Raw genomic sequence first — 17842 nt, forward strand, 5'->3', positions numbered from 1 at the left:
GAAAACAACCAAGCTCAGAGAACCCCAAGGACTCTACAGTTCAACCTTGAGCTACACGTATTTCCTTCTATTGGAATTAATTCTGGTGGTACGCAGAGGAGAGTTGGCAAGAAGGCTGGGCAGAACATAAGAAAGAGGCCTGAAAGGGGAGAGGAAATAAACACGGAAGACAGACTGTAACACAGCGGTAGAGAACATGCCTTACTGTGAAGCAGAGTGCCCACTTGTGGGTCCAGGGTTGCATTTGCCTGTCAGTGATGTGGGGAGAAGCCCCACTCCAAAAAATAAGAGTAGGTGGGGCTCCAAGATACATAGAAAAAGCGACACAGACAGACAGACGAGAGAGAGAGAGAGAGAGAGAGAGAGAGAGATCAGCTGGATCTGATTTAAAACAACTCTTAACAAGTTTTGCCCCATCACTACTCAAACAGATCTAGCCTGAACTAAATCCTGATTATACAAGTTTATTTCTTTGGGATACCTGGCAGACTAATCTGAATCAGTGAATTTCGGCTATTACTAGGACTGGCAAAAATTCATGTCTCGTCATTCAAAACTGAGTTGCAACAACGTTTAGCAATCATCCATGCCTGGCTGGTCTTCTCTTTTCGATCAGCAGATTTGGAATCGACTTAATTTCACGAGTCTTAAACAGTCGGCTTGTGGATGTGCCATTGAGCTGGAAACTCATAGCCAGAATTTGTCCAAACTCTAAAAAGAGACTCATGCTGTAACTCACTGAAATATGATCCAGTTGTTTATGTGGATGTGATTAATACATGAAATCCTGACTTCTAGATATTGCATTTCAACAGTCCAAAAAGGAGTTTCTGTGGCATTTAAGTTTTCCCAACAAAATACAGATTGGTTTGCATAGAAAATGCTGAACTTTGAGAACTGTGTCAGTGAACTGGGGCCCATTCCAGGAATAGTTTTCCACCAGAAATCTGGAAGTCCACGTGAGTGGCTGGCACCCAGAAAGTGTCAATGAAATGCGAATAATGTGAAAAGAAGAAAAGGAGGCTCCTGAACTGAGTACAATACAGGCCCAATCCCTGGAAATAACCCACGCAGATAATATGTCCAAAGTTGGTAAAGACGAATTGTTATTTCAGGAAACCTCATCACACTTAAGAGTGGGTAATCTATACTGACGCGTGGAAAATAGAAAGCCAGGAACGTGTTCCAACAAAACCCTGATCAGACTTGGGAAAAAACTTCCAAGGTGTCATCTCAGTGGTCTCCATCATCCTCAGCCGGTTCCCGAAATCCGTCGCTCTGGCGGCTTTTCCCGATCATCTCTAGCAAAGCTTGGGCCTCTGGGTCGGTGTCTAAGATGCTCTTCTGGCCTTTTCCCTAAAGCCAAACCCAGACGAGAGGTTGAAAGAACAAACAAACCGGAGATTGGGGGTGGAGGGTTGGGCAGGTCATGGGCGATCTGGGCTGGAACCATCTCTGGGCGATTTCGTTTGCTCCTGAAACCTGACCCGAGGAAGCTGCGTGGCCTCCTCGTCCACCCCACCACTCGGCAAACAGTGGAACGGGTTTTGCCGCAGGCCCTTCAACCTGATCGGTGCGAAACAGGTTAGGTCGGATGACAGGGCTGCTTGAGAAAGCAGAACTACGTCAATCCTCTCGAATGGAAACCCCGGGGCACCACGGGGGAGGGAGAAACCTACGAGCACTGATTTTTATTTTTATTTTTTTAAGGCGTTCAAAAGAAGGAGAAAATGCAGCTGCTAAGCCAAAACTCAAGATATGCAAAGCCTCCCGTTCCCATTAAGATCTTGGAAACAAAATACCTGGGAATGTAAAGTCGTCAATTTAAACCTGCATTCACTGGTTTGCCTTGCTAGGGGTGGAGCCCCCCTTGGACGGGAAGAGACTGAGTATGCACAACGCACTAAACCTAGGTTAATGAACACCCCAGCACGCTATGGTCCAAGCAAGTCAACTGTATGAGGATTTAAGAGGATAGCCTGGTTCACACAGTGAGCCAAGGGCTAGATAACCCCAATATGTTCAGCCACAAACTACCCATCCCCCTTTAACCTAGTTTATGCAAGCGGTGCCCAGTTAGGAGGCAGCTAACAGGGCTGGACCTGGTTAGCAGGTAAAGAGGAAGCCACCAGGAAACAGTTAATCAGTTCTGATGGGGGAGTAGAACATACTCCTATAAACCTTCCTCATCCTTGGCCCAAATTTGTTCACTAACCTAGGAAAGCAAAACATTTGCACGTTTGAGAGCTGCCTTTGTCATGAAAAAGCCAATCAGGGCTTACATACACGTGGCAATCGCAGCCACGTCCAAACCAGGCCAGGGTTGAAGTCCGAAACACCCCTCTGATCCCCACTTCCTCCCTTCCCTGTCAATCATTCCCTCTTCTGCTCATTCTGTTCCTCTCACAGAGACACCAAGGCCCCGTTTCCTCTCCCCTCCTCCTGTCCCTAGTCTGGGTCTTGCCTTTGGTGACTTCCACACAACCTAATCTGGGTCACCTTTTCCATCTTCTGCTGCAGAACCCCAGCTTTGACTCATGGATTGCGTGCCGTGCTTCGGGGCAGGCAACTCCTGGCCCCCCAGGGGAGTTTGCATTACTACCTTATGGTGGCATCGGTCAGAGTGGCGAGACTTACCCCGCTGTCTTCCAGGAGGTCTCCCACAGCCCACACCTCCATGGAATCCAGCAGGAAGTTCTCCTTGGCCGACAGCTGAGGGCTGTTGTACGTGGTGCACCGAGGCTTCGCTTTGCTGTGGCCTTTCCCATAGCTACTGTCCACCCAGAGCCCAAAGTATTCGTGCTGGCCGCCCATGCCCTAGAGGAAAAGAAACGGTCCCTCAATGCAAGACCACAGGAGGGGGCAGGTGGGCACGCCTGTATCGGTGTAGGAAAAGGCTGGAGAATGCCAGCACGACCCTCCAACCCAGTGCTTCTCAACCTTGGGGACTTTAAGATGGGTGGACTTCACCTCCCAGCATTCCCCAGCCAGCCATGCTGGCTGGGGAATTCTGGGAGTTGAAGTCCACCCATCTTAAAATTCCCAAGGTTGAGAAACACTGCTCTAACCAAAGGAGAGACCTGCAGGGCTCATTAATCAATTAAACAAGATCATTAAACAAATCATTAAACAAGAGCTAAGAGCAAAGGCCACCTCATGTGGCTGGGCGCCCTTCAAAAACGATTGGGGACGAGTCCTTTGGACCTCTGCTACTCATTAAAGCAGCCGATCTGTGAGCCTGAGGGAAAAACGGTGCTGCTTTAAGAGCCCCATTCACTTTCACCCACGGATTCTTTTTAAAGCAACCCTAATCCTTGTCCTCACATCGGCAAGGATGCCTGAGCATCAGCCACCTTAAAGAGCAGCAGAAAGATGCAGCCTGTGCACAAAGTCCAAAGCACCTCTCCTGACTCATTTTCAAAGCATGCAGAGCTGCTTGAAGCATCATGCTCGATCCAGTGGTCAATCACATGCCTTTTATATGACTCATTCATTCATAAGTAACAGCTTGGATCGATCTTTTTTTTTTTTAATGGTACTTCTTCCCTGCAGTTCTGCATCCAGTACTGGTAGACTGCCTCTCAGCTTGGAGGTTTTATCCTAGAACTCCCTTCTTTCCAGTAACTTATCCTGCTTCCCCAATCTGGAACCCTCCTACGACACTGGATCACAACTCCCAAACCTCCCTGCCGACTAGCAACTGTGGACTCCCTGCGTTTTCCCACGGAAGGCGTCACTCTAACCCCCCTGACCTGCCGCAATCCGGCAAGGAGGAGAACCGGGTGGGATTTTAGGCAAAACGAAGGCCAAGCCTCGGGGCCAGAGCCAAGGCGAGGGGCCGTCTGCTTGGTACTCACGAGTCCGTTTGGCATGGTCTGTTGCCTGTGATTGAGGTACATGTAGTGGTCATTGTAGCCAGTGCAGGTGAACACCGCGAGCGAGGGAAAAACGGAAAACAAAAAACACGCATTGTTTCCTGGAAGGAACAATTGAATGAAGAGTTATTGGACCGAAGAGAGGAAAACGGCAACATCCATCCCAATGGAGCCTAACTGGAAAAAAATATAAGTTGCTAGTCCTCATTCATTTCCCATTTTGACTGAGAGTTACTGAGGCAGTTTTTTTTCACCTTATCCCCATGTTTCTCAACCTCAGCAACTTGAAGACGTGTGGACTTCAACTCCCAGAATTCCCCCAGCCAGCCATGCTGGCTGGGGGAATTCTGGGAGTTGAAGTCCACACGTCTTCAAGTTGCCGAGATTGAGAAACACTGCCTTATCCTAATCTCAGGAGTCATAAACTAAGAGAAGATTGCCACCTCATGGATAGCAGCAGCTGTCACACTTTATTTAGCGCTAAATCTGGATATTGTTATTTGGAATTTCAGCTCCCTCAATACTGCGGGAGGAGCGCCGGGTTAGCCAAAATTCAGGAGGAGACTTTCCAGATTAGCAAATTTTACAAAAAGGGAGAAGTTTTTAGGAACTGCAATGGCCTCTTAATAAAATCTGTCCGTCTGAAAAGCCCTGAGTTTTAGCTGCCTGGATACAAAGAAGGGAACTGAACCGGGAAGAGAGACTTGGCTCTTGCCAAAAATTCTATGGAAGGTCAAAAAAAAAAAAAAATTAATGCATCTGACTTTCAAATGCTGTAGAAAGCAGTCTGGTGTGCAAAATTCAGCCTTTCCAAGAAATTATTTTCAAACACGGGAGCAAGCGTCTAGTCCTCAGGTCAGTGAAGACGGGATTGAAATCTCCAGAGCAAGGGGCCAGGCTGAGATTCCTAGACGCTGGGAGATGACAAGAGAAGGAGAGCCAAATACGGGGAGGGACATGCCGAATGGCTTATGCAGAATTGTTTAGTTGGTCTAATTCCTGCATACAGCATCACAGAACTCTGCAAAATTTCTTCCCCAAAAAGCAGAAATGCAAACACTCACCTGATCTCTGCAAAAAAAAGGGGAAAAAAGATCCAGAACCCTGTCTTGGTAAGGTTGGAAAAGAAGGGACCTTACCTTGAAACTGTGGCTTCACCTCCCAGGAACAGGAGGAAAACCCGCCGAAGATATAGCCGTCGGTGTCCTTCAGAACCAGAAGGCAGGGCCCCTGGTTCACGATGTGGCCGCACAGCTGCGTGAAGCTCTCTCCATGAACCGGGGAGGCGAAGACCAGCCGCCATTTATGCTGCAGTTCCGAAGGCAGGTGGGAATTGAGGTAGGTGATGGAGGGGATGTCGAGAAGGCTGACGAAGCGGGTCCCTTGCAGGCCGTGGCACTCCGGAAGCAAGGGGAGGATCCCTCCGCCGGCGTCCGGGAGAGACTGCAGGAGGAGCAGGCCCTGTTGAACCACCACGTTGAGGAAGGCAGGGATCTGCGGGACTCGGAAAAGCCAGTCCTCCAAGCTGCTTTGGTCGCAGGTGGCGTCCAGGTCAGGCGGGCCCTCCAGGGTTTCCCCCTCTGAAGCAAGAAACGTGGGTTTGGCCAGGGCCAAATCAGAGTATGCCAAGGTGGAGTGTACACACCATACATACCATATACTATATGCACAGAGCAGTGCATCTCAACCTTGGCCAGTTGAAGATGGGTGGACTTCAACTCCCAGAATTCCCCAGCCAGCATGGCTGGCCGGGGAATTCTGGGATTTGAAGTCCACACATCTTCAAGCTGCCAAGGTTGAGCGACACTGGCATAGAAAGACTCTATATATCTCTTCCTGAACACCAGGACTACGCAGCTCCTAAAAGTAACGTACTATACAGAGTCCCCCAAAGTGCAAGTCCGTGAGTTCGTTTCTTGGTAGAGGGTTCGAGCCCCGTAGTAAGATCTTGGCTATGTACAACTCACGAGTTCCAGTCGGAACAAAAGTGCTTGGGTACTGCCGCCCAGGGATCACTACACACAGAAACACCAGCCAGGATACACACTGGGTGCAAAATAGAGACACTGCCCCCCACCCCACCCCAAGAGGGGCGGAAGTCACGTAAAAGCTTGCAAAGTGAGGCCGTGACATAATATAACATCTATCTTTCCTGATCCAAGAGCGGACCGTATATACCATTCTAAAGACAGATTTAGAAAGGTACGTACAGTCTGCTCTCAAACAGGGAGATATAGATGTTATATTATGTCACGGCCTCACCTTTGTTTTAAATATTTAATCACCTTCATTTTAAATATTATTTTTGGTTTGATATGTTTTAATTAATAAAATGTTAGGGGACACATATTCTTATTTTATACCTATTAATGTTTTAGATTTATATTATCTAGGTTGTACATGTATCAGTATAGTAATAGAGGAGCGAAGGCTGTATTATTCTGTGATTTATTTCACTAGTTGTTACTATATTATTGTACCTATTTGTTTCGTTTCACTCTGGTTTTGTCCTTTTAAATGTTGCTGGTCGTGGACCGAATAAAGATGATCGATTGATTGAAAGACAGATTTATTCCCACAAGAGACCAGAACAGAGAGAGGACTGCCAGCTGACAGGGGCTGCAAGTTTTTGCAGATACCCGAGAGAACGAAGCCAACAACCTTTTTACCCTCTGAGAGTAAAGTCTACGCAGTTCATCACAACCCTAATAAAATTGCACTTCTATACGTATGTGATGCCTAAGCTGTTCTAGATTGCAATTTGCTAGAAAACGACAGCATAAATGTGCATTTATTTTCAGTCTCTGATTCTCTCTATTGTATTCGTGCCCTTGCAACCATAACAAAGACTACAATAAGGCAGTAAAATGGTCTAAAATACAAGGAATGTAAAACAGACTTAGCAGAAAGCAATTGGTCTGCTGGAACATTTTGCCCATCACAGAAAGCAGCAACCAAACTGAAGTTTGTGGAGCACTGTATTTTAAAATCCCCGAAATAATTCAAGGTCTAAAAATCTCCAACGTTCTTGAAATTCTCTGTTTGTAATTTAGGAAAATTCAAGCTCTCCATGACACCTAGGAGATCCTGCAAAGATATTAGGGACTTAAGTAAGAGGGTTGTGCTAAAAATTTGGTATCTGTTCTTTTAGACTTCATATTGGAGCCTTTGTTTTACATGCAAATGTTTGCTGTCACCTAGGTCAAAGCCTATAAACATGAGCATTCGTAGCTCACCTGCAGATTTCAGTTCAGAGGTCAGCTGAGAAGCCAAAGCTTTTATCCCAGTGACTGAATTATGTACGTTCTTTGGATTCCAACCTTTCAGCTCCTTCCTGTAGTTTAGGACATGAACGACAGAGCCAACCAGATCCTCTGCAAACTTCAAGGGAATAATTAGGGTTTTTAATGTGTCAGATGATTTTAATGCCAAAGGCATTTCTAGAAACAGTCCCAAAATAAGGACAGAAAGCCGCTCACCTGAAAAGATAAGACTTAGGGCCTAAACCCTTCCATATCTGCCACCATCCTCGGTTTCAATTTTTTTTTTTTTTGACATGCTCAAAATCTCTCAGGAAGACAGACAATCACGAGCATAATTCAGTTTCTTCCCAGGAGAAACTGTGTTCTATACTCTGGGGAATATTTGCTAACTGCTTTTGGGGGAGCGTGCACATGTGCACGCAGGAGCAATGCCAGACGCATTTTAAACTAAGTAACCTCTTCACAGAGAAAAAGTGAACTTAGTGTTCCGCCTACCATTTCTCGGTATAAGGCGCTGCTCTGCCCATGGCTTGGAGCCAGCTCTTCTGGCTGGCTCCACCCAGCTGTTTTGGAATAAAACTCTGTTCGGCCCAGCCAAAAGGTCAATGGTGCAAAGGAGGAGCTGCAGGCCGAAACTTTGGGAAGCTGGAGAAGGCTGGGATGAAGTGCTCTTGGATTCTAAGGCAGCATCAACTCCCCTGCCCTGAAAGAATTGTAAAGGGTTGGGCAACCACGCTATCTGTTCAGTCCTAACTTCTGTCTCCCCACTTGGATCTATCTCCAAGCGACCCCAACGCACTGGGTGGCACCCTATGAATTACTGTCATAATTATGAAGACTTAGTCCATTTCTGGGCCCATCACCTCACTTTTCCCCTGAACACAAGCGAGACGTGCCGTTGTCCACTTACCTCTAGGATTTCACTTTCCTTGACAGTCTCGTGAGCGTCGGAGACCATCTTCAGGACAATTCCACTTTTTTCCTGCACACTGCCCTTGAAGAGTGTGGATATAAAGATAACGAACTGCTCCTTTACCACCTGGGTGCTAGGCTCTGGGGACCTGTGGGTCACCTGGATGCTCTTCATCCCATTGTACAGTCTCCTGACCATTGACTGAGGCACAGCATCCTTGACGTAGGCCTAGCAAAAGAACCAAATCCATCAAGCAAGCTTAACCACTTAGAAAAATAATAACTTGCCCTATTGACAGAAGAACGAGGCCCGAGAAGAGCAGCTCTTACACCTGCCATAAGCCAGGTCTCTCTCTCTTACTAAACTTCATCCATATCCATTCCTAATCATCTCAGAACTAGGCTGCTGGAGAGAGCTAGGATACCATCTTTACTTCAGTCTCAGGATAAGTTATCATCTGCCTGATGAAACAGACCATTGTTCACCAAAGCTTATATACGCAGGGAAAGGGGCATCTAAGCTACGATTCAGTATCTGAAATAACTTGGCGGATCTATCCTTTTCCTTTAAAAGTAATCTGCTCAAATAGAAACTCACAAGTGGCTTCAATATGGTGGACTTCTCTTCTCCACAACATTCCCACTTTCATTGGCACCAAAGTCCTGAAATAGCTGTGCAATAATAAACGTGTTGGTCTTTAACAGTGTGTCTCAACCGTGGCAACTTGAAGATGGGTGGACTTCAAATCCCAGAATTCCCCGGCCAGCCATGCTGGCCGGGGAATTCTGGGAGTTGAAGTCCACCCATCTTCAACTGGCCAAGGTTGAGACGCACTGGTCTTTAAGAAGCATCAAGGATCTGGGTAGTTTTTCTGCTACAAGAGACTAGCCTAGCAGCCTGTCCAGAAACACAGAAAGCACGAAGACATAAAGCCTCCCTCAAAATGAGCTTGAACTCCTAGTGACTTCATGGATACTCTCATGTTGCTTTCCTGGCAGCAACGTGGAAGCCTTCTACACTGATATACTGCCTTCTACAGTGATATTATTTCAACTTCCCAATCTAGCCTCCAGCCCTGGGAGATCCTGATCATCTCCCAGTGCAGGATAAACCAACCCCAACCCAGCTGAGCTCTTCCCAAGTCAGCCACGATCTGCTGGGCACTTCCATCTGCTGGACCAAGTTTGATTAATCTCTTTTTTAAAGAAGAAAAGTGCTAGACAGCTTACCTTGAGCGCTTCAAGCGTTACACCAGCCTGGGCCACTTTCCCCATCTTTACGGGGACGGCCTCATCGGCTCCAGATAAGGCACAAAAGACGCCATTGATGTCAGCTTGCTCATCACAAAGAAACCGGGAGAAATGTTTCTGGTAAGAGTTGCTGCTTTCCACATTGCCCATCTTCTCCTAGCTGATGGTGAAATCCTGCAAGAAATTCAAAGGAAAAATAAGGAGAGGGTAAAGTATGCTAACAGCAGCAGGCTCAGGTAGACTCAGCCCTGCAAAGGCACCAGATGAAGAATGTAAAGGGCTGTAGAGGAACATCAAGAAGGAGGCATTCAACAGCCATTAGGTGAACACCAGCTTAGTCCAAAAGGAAGTAAAAAAGAAACTCAAGACGGCTCTCCTCTAAGAGGGGGGCGGGGGGGAGAGAGTAACTCTGTCAGGCTTTCAAGATTCAGTTATTAAACCCTGCAACAACCACAAAAAGCAGAACTCCAACAGTCCTTGTGCAACCTGCTTCCTGACCTGAACTACCTCAACGGGCCGAATGAGAAATCGAAATAGGAAATGGGATGCTGAAAAATGCAGGGACTTCAGGAACTTCTGCAAAGCCACCTTCCCTCCAAACGTGGATGCTGCCAGAAACCCATAAAAACAGGAGAAGTGGCAAGTTAAAGAACTGATTTTGTACATGCAGAAATCACAGGGATGAGCTGTCAGCTCCGGTCTGTGAATCGAGCAGTCCAAAGGTTCATCCTCCCTGGGTGGGAGGTACCAGAACCTCTGCGCTATTCTACAGCCGAGGCATAATTCTGCAGGAAGGACATGCCCGGAAGGAGGAAATGAAAAATAAGAATAAAATCCCTTCTCTCTTCCAACTGTTAATGGGAAAGAATCAAGGCCAACCTGGAGATTACACAAAAATAGAATAAGCTGCTTCTCAGCCTCTCATTTTGCTCTGATTCACACACCAATTAAGCAACAAATATGGATGGTTTGTCTTTAGCTTAAGACATAGTCTGAACCCAGGCTGTCTGTCTGGCTTTCTTTCTTTCTATATCAAATTTATACGCCGCCCATCTCAAATAAGAAGCATAAAGACATTTAAAAACTACAGAACACATTAAAAGACTACAAGTAAAGTCAAAAGACGGAGAGAGCATCCTCAAGGCGCCAGCCACCCCCAGTGCTGGGAGCCCCCGTGATGGCTTGTAAACCATGATTTCTGGCATAAGGCAAACCAACCAATTAGAGTTTAATCAGTAAGACCTAGTTAATGCCAAGCAGAGTGTAGGAAGCCAGCATGTCTTCATAACTATGACACTTCTAAGAATACAGGTATTGTTGAAAGTGGGGAGCGGGGGCAGAAAGGGCTGCTAAAAGTGAACGCTGGATAAATAAGGCCACGGAATTCTAGTTTAATGGATTTAAAAACCACCGGCTGTTTGTCAAAACGGCACCTTCCAAATTGCCTTCATAAATCATCCTTTTGAAGCAGCACATCTTTCAGAGAGAAATGAAAACTCTGGCCATGCAGAAGCTACATGTGTGTATCCCTACAACCATCTTGTGACTGCTCATTTTATTCCCTTTGGGAGAAAGAATGCAAGAATCTCTCTCACACCCATGCATAAAAGAGCCGGAGAATAAAAGAAAAGAAAAAATCAAGCATGCAACAGGAGTCTTTTTTATTCAACCAGCTCAAATGGCAGATATACACATTTTAAAACATCAAAGCCTCCCAAGGATGAATTATTCACCAGCCAAATAGCATGTCAAAGAACAAAAGAAAAAACACATGGGAAATATCAGGGGTAATAAAAATATATCACACACAACGAAGGTTACTCATTTCTGCTTAGCATAATGGAGCCAGATTCCTGACATCTGTCCAGAGACAAGAAGACGTTTACCTCCTTTTAAAAATGAGAGAAAGGCCTCCACAAAGCAGTTGCTTTTCCTTCTGCTTCTTGGCGTGACTCAAGTCAAGATTTGCCCAGAATATGCAGAAATCTAAGAGATGAAATGCGGGTCCTTTATTTACTCATCTCTTCAAGACAAGCTTGTCTTGGCCAGCAGACCGATGTTAATGGACCAGGAGCCTGCTGGAAAGAAAAACAGCCTTTCTAAATCCATAAGCCACTGAGTTTGGGTTTCTGATTACCGCAGTATATAAATAAATAGCTGCTGGTGTCTGAGCAATTTATTCTTCTCCTTGGCTCATTGCACCAATTTCCTAATGGATGTAAACCCAGAGCTGAGCACCACTTTTGAGAGGCAGGAAAAGCAGAGGCAAGAGACGCGTTTCTCAAACTTGGCAATTTTAAGATGGGCGGACTTCAACTCCCAGAGCTCCTTTTCTGTCATATTTCACTGGTGTACATATAAAACATTTAGGTTCAAAATGTGTCATTGCTTATTTCACTTGACCTGGAACTAATAACCCTACTTTCCATAGAAACATCGCTTTGAATAGTGCAAATACGAATAATGTGACCATTCCATGGGATTCATTATCCGCACTAATCGAGACCTACTTGGGTTTTTTTCGTGTGCGTGTGTGTGTATATATAAAAAATTTTCCCCTTTCACTCTTATGAATGGTCTGTGTCTTCCTCAATCTCGGGTCCCCCTCCAGAGGCCTGGGAGTTGGAGGGTTCTGCGCAGGATCTGAGCTGTTCCTAGCCCTGCGCTCTCCTGGACAGAGAGCTCTGATGTTGCTCCTGGGATCTGCTGGAGTCACAGCCCCGAGTGCTCCTACCACCACTGGGACCACTTCGCCCTTGACTTTCCACATCCTCTCTAGTTCTTTCTTCAGGCCCTGGTATTCCTCCAGCTTCTCATCCTCCTCCTTCCTTACGTTGCTGCCACTTGGCACCACTGCGTGTATTGCTACTGCTTAGTAGTATATAGTACATATGTATATAGTAGTAGTACTGTGAGAAAGATATATCTTTGGGTGAATCTGAGGCCTCTAAAAACTTGTCTTTTTCACCCAAAGATTCACCCAAAGATATATTTTTCATTTTTCTCACAGTACCAATAGAGGCGAATATGTGTAGCTCAGGGTTGAACCATGGAGTCCCTGGGGCTCTCTGAGCTTGGTTCCTTTCTGCAAACGTTTATGAATGAATGAATGAAACGTTTGCAAGAAAAGAACCAAGCTCAGAGAACCCCAAGGACTCCATATAGTAGTAGTATATAGTATATATGTATCTAGCAGTAGCATATAGTTGTATATAGTATATATCTAGTAGTAGCATCTAGTAGTATATAGTATATATGTATCTAATAGTAGTATCTAGTAGTAGCATCTAGTATATGTATCTAGTAGTAATATCTAGTAGTAGCATATAGTATATACGTATCTAGTAGTAATATCTAGTAGTAGCATATAGTATATATGTATCTAGTAGTAATATCTAGTAGCATATAGTATATATGTATCTAGCAGTAGCATATAGTTGTATGTAGTATATATCTAGTAGTAGCATCTAGTAGTATATAGTATATATGTATCTAGTAGTAGTATCTAGTAGTAGCATATAGTATATACATATCTAGTAGTACTATCTAGTAGTATATAGTATATATGTATCTAGTAGTACCATATAGTAGTAGTATATAAGTATCTAGTAGTAGTATCTAGTAGTAGGATATAGTATATATGTATACACAAACAGACAAAAATATATACACACCCAAATGTGCGTGTGTATATAAGCTGCAGCTCACTTCATCAGAGGCACGCAGGGGCCAGACTCTATTCCATCCAATGAAGCCGTGAGAACTTAGAGAGGGGAACGAGCAGAAACTCCAGGCTCCTACCTTTCCATGAGTGTATTAATATGTATGAGGCTAATGAATATTAACGAGGGTCACCCAGCATGCCTCGCGCCGCTCAGGAATAATGATGAGGTCCCGTACGGCCGCGCCCCCTCCGTCAAGGCCGCGAGTTCGCCGCCTCCTCGCTTCGCAGGGACGGCGCGGAGGCCTGGAGGATCCCCGCCGCTCGATTTCCCTCAGCGGCCTCCCAGCCCCGTGCCACCGCCGCCGCCGCCGCCGCCGCCGCCCTCAGCTCTGAGGAGCCGCAGGCTGAAGCCCCGCCCCTGGCCCGCTTGAGCAACAGAGCACCCAGCCAATAGGAGCGTCAGATCACCTCGGAGGCCGGCTCTAAACGTTACGTCACCGCTCCGTCAGTCATAGTGCTTTGAGCCGCAGAAGCGGACTTCGGCCCCGGGCGTCGGGAGCTGTTCTAGGCATCGACATCTCCATGGTAAGAAACCCTCCTGGGCGCTTGTGCAATCAGGCCGGAAGTGAGGTCCGAAGGGGTTGACTTTCTAGATTGTTTTGCGCTCTGTGGTGCGGAAGTTTGGGAGATGCGTTGTGAAGCGAGCGCCCTCCTGCGGAAGGAACGTCCTCGTTTTCAGCGCCCGCCCAATCGACTGTCGTAGCCAATGGGACGGGCTAGAGGCGAGATGGGCAGAAGCCGCGAAGGCGTGCCTTTCAGTCCCGAGTTCGAATCCCGATTGCGCCCGAAGGATACATTTTAGCATCACACCTTAGTAGTTGCAGGGAGCTCAAGCCGGATATTTTTCCTGTAGGTTTTTTTTCCTGCGCCTGTCCCTCCGGATCATGCCCGACCTTCTGCAGCTACAACGGTGCATGCAATTTGGAGAGCCGGGTGCAGAAGACAAACCGTGCAGATGAAGCCACGCTTCCCACTAGCCTCACCACCAATCCGAAACTCACCCAGTCTTCCCAAAGGAAGACTTTGCCCCTTAGCGCTGCCTCTTCTGGACCAGCCTCTCCACAGCCCAGATGCGGTGGCAGCGGCGGCAGCTTGGCTGGGCATGAATAAAAGTGCCCGGGATGGTGCCAGCCGCCTCCTGCCTTTTGGTCCAGCGCCCACACGATGGCAGTGGGATGTTTGTGAATGCACGACGCGTTCCAGCAGAAGGAGCCCTGCCATTGTTCGGAGGGAATGAAAGAGGGGGATTGTGCAGGAAACAAGCCGCCTTGTGCCGCTTCCCTTCGGGTTCCGCCCCGGCCATCCCAAACGAGCGATTTCTGCAGCCCGCATCATCGCCTTCCGCATTTCTCACCATGGTGCAATGGCACAAATGTGCGGGCTGCATTTCTCCGCAGTGGCAATGTGGGCCAATGAGAACGAAGTCGTGCTGGATTGATACCCCGGTCCTGTACGCGTCTCCTCCGAAATAAGTTTGCGGGGGGGGGGGAATCAGATCAGAACTGCTCAGCTTTTTCTCAACCCGCTTTTTCCACCCCCTCGGGAGGAAGAGGGGATGAATGGAGTGAGGTGGGCAGAGGCGCTGCCTGCAACCGCGGCTGAAACACAAGCCAGCTTCTCTTCCGAAGAGGCCCAGCGTGGACAGGTCACAGAAGCTCCTTATGAACTGACCCGTACAGAAGGGCCGATACTCTACAGCCCGCTCAGGCACCCCACTTCTCTAGATAGATGGGGAGGTGGGATTGCGCCCTAATAATTTCCCACCACCAAAACGTCGGCGGCTCGTCTCATTCCAGGCTCGTCACGAGCCCTCCGCCTGACGACGAGTGGTAAGAAGATGACCTTGTGATCTGCCTACCTGTGATGGAATGGACTTATGAAGGCCACGCTCAGGGAGATAAGCGTTTCCTTAGCCCCCAACAGGAGCGTGGGAAGGTTAAGAAGATGAGGCTGGCACCACCCTAAGGAATTCACGGTGTTGTGGCTTGCTGGCTTGGGAACTTAGGTTCAAGTATGGAGAGATTGATGTCAGGTTCAGCCCAAAGAACTCCATGAGACAGTGCAAATATAGTTCTGCTGCATTCACCAGCTTCCACCTCAAGACAGAAGTCTCTCCAGACTGAACCTAAGTTCCCAAGCCAGCAAGCCACAACACCGTGAATTCCTTAGGGAGGTGCCAGCCTCATCTTCTTAAACTTCCCACGCTCCTGTTGAGGGCTAAGGACATGCTTATCTCCCTGAGCGTGGCCTTCATAACACCATTCCATCACACTACCCTTTTGCTCAATGGGAAGCAACCTTTTCTGATGATCTAAGCTAGAAAGAAATCAGCTGAGCCACCCAGGTTAACTCCCGTAGATTTGGGGAGGGGGGGGGAACAACATTGTTCCTCCAAGACACAGTTCTAAAACACTTGAATTCTTCCTTAGGAGAACACTGCAAAGGAGTCATGCAAACATCACACCCTTTGGTCAGATGGTCACATCTGCACTGGAATCCATGTTGGCTGCTTTGTTTTTTAAGAAAAAGAAGACAGGGAAAGAGAGGCTGTTGGCCACTTCTTCATCCAAATACAGGTAGTCCTCGTTTAGCGACCGCAATTGGGACTAGCAACTGGGTTAAGAGAAGCGGTCGCTAAGTGAACCCGGGACTGTGCTTACGATCTTCCTTCAGCTTTCCTTTGTTTTACAGACCTGCGAAGGTCATCAAACCTTATACATAATCACATAATATTTGCCTTAAATTAAATATATAGAGAATTGTGACTGTTTACTGTTGTAATGACATATACTTTATTTATTTTTTATTTTTTCTGCTGTATTTTTTCCACTTTAAGCACTTGTTATGTAATTGTTTTTCTATAACGTATCTTTGTGTTTGATTCTTTTTTGTTGTTATTACTGTAAAATAAAAGAAAAAAATAAATAAGAAAAGTTACTTTTTCATCACCATCATAACTGCGAACAGTTGCTAAATGAGGCCGTCACTAAACAAGAACTACCTATAACACCAGGTTATTCCCTCTTTACCGGGATCTGAAGATACCTGCTTTTGCACACAACCATCTGAAATGTCAGGGTAAGGAGGAAGATTGATGAGATTCATGAGGTTGGGGAAGGACAGCGGCAGGCCCTGGGAAGGAGACCTGAGCCGAAATCCACTCACTCTGCACTAAAGATTAGCAGCTGATTTTACAGCTGCAGTCTCTCTCGCTCTAGCCAACATCACAGGATATGAGGGTCAAATGAAACCATGATGATCCCCGAGACACATGCACGACGCTGGAGCTGCAACCTCCGTGCGCATTGCTTAAGAATCAACCTTCCTTGTAAGGGAAGGTGAATTGCATTGCACACCTGACCTTACTTGGGTCTCTCTAATCAAGTAATGCAGCAGTCCACGCCCTCCTGTCAGAAGCCGAACCCTTGCAGCTTCCGCCTCGGGCTACTCAATCACCTGACCCCCGGCTAAATTTGACTTTCGGCAGATTTGGATTCCAGCAAAGGTTCTTACTATTCCTTTTACCATAAAAGGCAGCCTTTGCATCTGCTTCCTCCAACTGGTCCCGTTTTGTTCTGCACAGTCATCTTCCTGTGGTTTTGCTTTCTGCTCAAGAGAGGTTCCCTTTTGCAGGCAGGTTACCTGATCTGCTGACTTCCCTTGCATAAATGTGTTGACCATATATGGCTATGAAGCCCGCAGCAGCTCTTGAGCTGAATCAGAAGCTGGTCCCCGAGCTGAGCGCCGGTCCCCGCTGGAAGAAGAGATCCTGGTTTTTCATGAGGGTTGCATCCGTCTTTGCAGACCGGCAGGAGAGAAACAGAGGCTGATTCCGTAGCACAGGCTGGGCACAGCCAGGGATGGGCAGCCCCCAAATCTGTCTTGTGGCCTTTCGAGCTCTCTTTAACTGCTAAAAAAAGAAAACACGGGGAAACGGGAGTGCAGATCCTAAAATAAGCATATTGCAGAGTGAAAGAAAACTTCTCTTCCACATGTGGCCTCACCCATTTTGCGACCCTCTCTTAAGCGACTCCCCATCCTCAATGGATGCTTATTTCATGCAGAGGCCCTGATCTGCAAGCAACACCACCACTTTCCAGTAAATGCAGCTGGGCGTGCATGGGGTTGCCTCTAAAGCTGAACCGGGTGGCTTCAAGGTAGCCAAGGATAGGCTACCATTGGCTGGAGGTGCGGTTTTCTATGAGTAAAGCCCTGCGAGGTGGGGGTTAGGACCCTCTCCTTCTGTGCCATTGTTCTGATAAAAATTAAAGCACCGTATGACTTGTTTAAAGCTGTGTTTCTCAACCTTGGCAGCTTGGAGATGTGTGGACTTCAACTCCCAGAATTCCCCAGCCAGCCATGCTGGCTGGGGAATTCTGGGAGTTGAAGTCCACACATCTTCAAGCTGCCAAGGTTGAGAAACACTGGTTTAAAGCAAGGTGGTGGTGGTGATGGTGGTGACATCTGGACAACATTCCCATTACAAATTCCTTCTCTTCCTTTGGGTTGGGCCCCTATGCGACAAGGAATCCCAGTTTCCCTTAAACCTCTGTTTGTTTTAGCTGCAGATGTTTCCAGCAAGAAGTCTTGAGAGGATTAAAGGGTATTTGTACAACACAATAGAACGACCGAACCGTGCAAATGCCTCCAATTCGTTTTAGATTCATTTGTGGAGAGCAGAGCGTGGGAGAGGAGAACCACAAGTCGTGGCTTGCAATCCGACATTTGGCCGCAGAGTTCAGAGCCCCCCGCAGAATCTGAAACGTTCAACGGGCCATCTGAAATCGGGTGCGTTGCAGAGGGGGGTGGCGTGACCA

General features: G+C 47.1%; 1 protein-coding gene across 5 annotated transcripts; it reads right to left on the minus strand.

The window, feature by feature from the left end:
• Positions 1–448: 448 nt before the first annotated feature.
• Positions 449–13547, minus strand: MEAK7 (MTOR associated protein MEAK7). Of its 5 annotated transcripts, none has more exons than XM_088136167.1 (9): positions 13434–13547; positions 11188–11379; positions 9281–9475; positions 8049–8279; positions 7112–7256; positions 5015–5455; positions 3858–3976; positions 2638–2817; positions 449–1356 (listed from the first exon to the last, which is right to left on the minus strand). In XM_088136167.1, the coding sequence occupies exons 3-9, from the start codon at positions 9449–9451 to the stop codon at positions 1234–1236; spliced, it is 1410 nt and encodes a 469-aa protein (XP_087992293.1). In that variant the 5' UTR covers positions 9452–9475; positions 11188–11379; positions 13434–13547; the 3' UTR covers positions 449–1233. The 5 variants fall into 5 exon arrangements, with proteins under 5 accessions (XP_087992293.1, XP_025026978.1, XP_015744770.1 ...); XM_025171210.2 differs by lacking the exon at positions 13434–13547 and adding an exon at positions 13103–13379 and having other exon boundaries at positions 11188–11376; XM_015889284.3 differs by lacking the exon at positions 13434–13547 and adding an exon at positions 13103–13379.
• Positions 13548–17842: the final 4295 nt, after the last annotated feature.

The sequence above is a fragment of the Python bivittatus genome, unplaced genomic scaffold, assembly GCF_059951505.1.
Source record: "Python bivittatus isolate LINGU-HERP-01145 unplaced genomic scaffold, Pbiv_v1 ctg000190_np1212, whole genome shotgun sequence".
NCBI classification, from domain to species: Eukaryota; Metazoa; Chordata; class Lepidosauria; order Squamata; family Pythonidae; genus Python; species Python bivittatus.

Bases quoted from the DNA above. Each gene is read 5' to 3' on its own strand.
- MEAK7 (XM_088136167.1), bottom strand. From the start codon at position 9,451: ATGGGCAATGTGGAAAGCAGCAACTCTTACCAGAAACATTTCTCCCGG. The intron at 7,257-8,048 runs GTAAGTGGACAA...ATTCCCTTGAAG, and splicing joins AGGAAAGTGAAATCCTAGAG to TTTGCAGAGGATCTGGTTGG. The intron at 1,357-2,637 runs GTAAGTCTCGCC...GTTTGGCTTTAG, and splicing joins ACCTCCTGGAAGACAGCGGG to GGAAAAGGCCAGAAGAGCAT.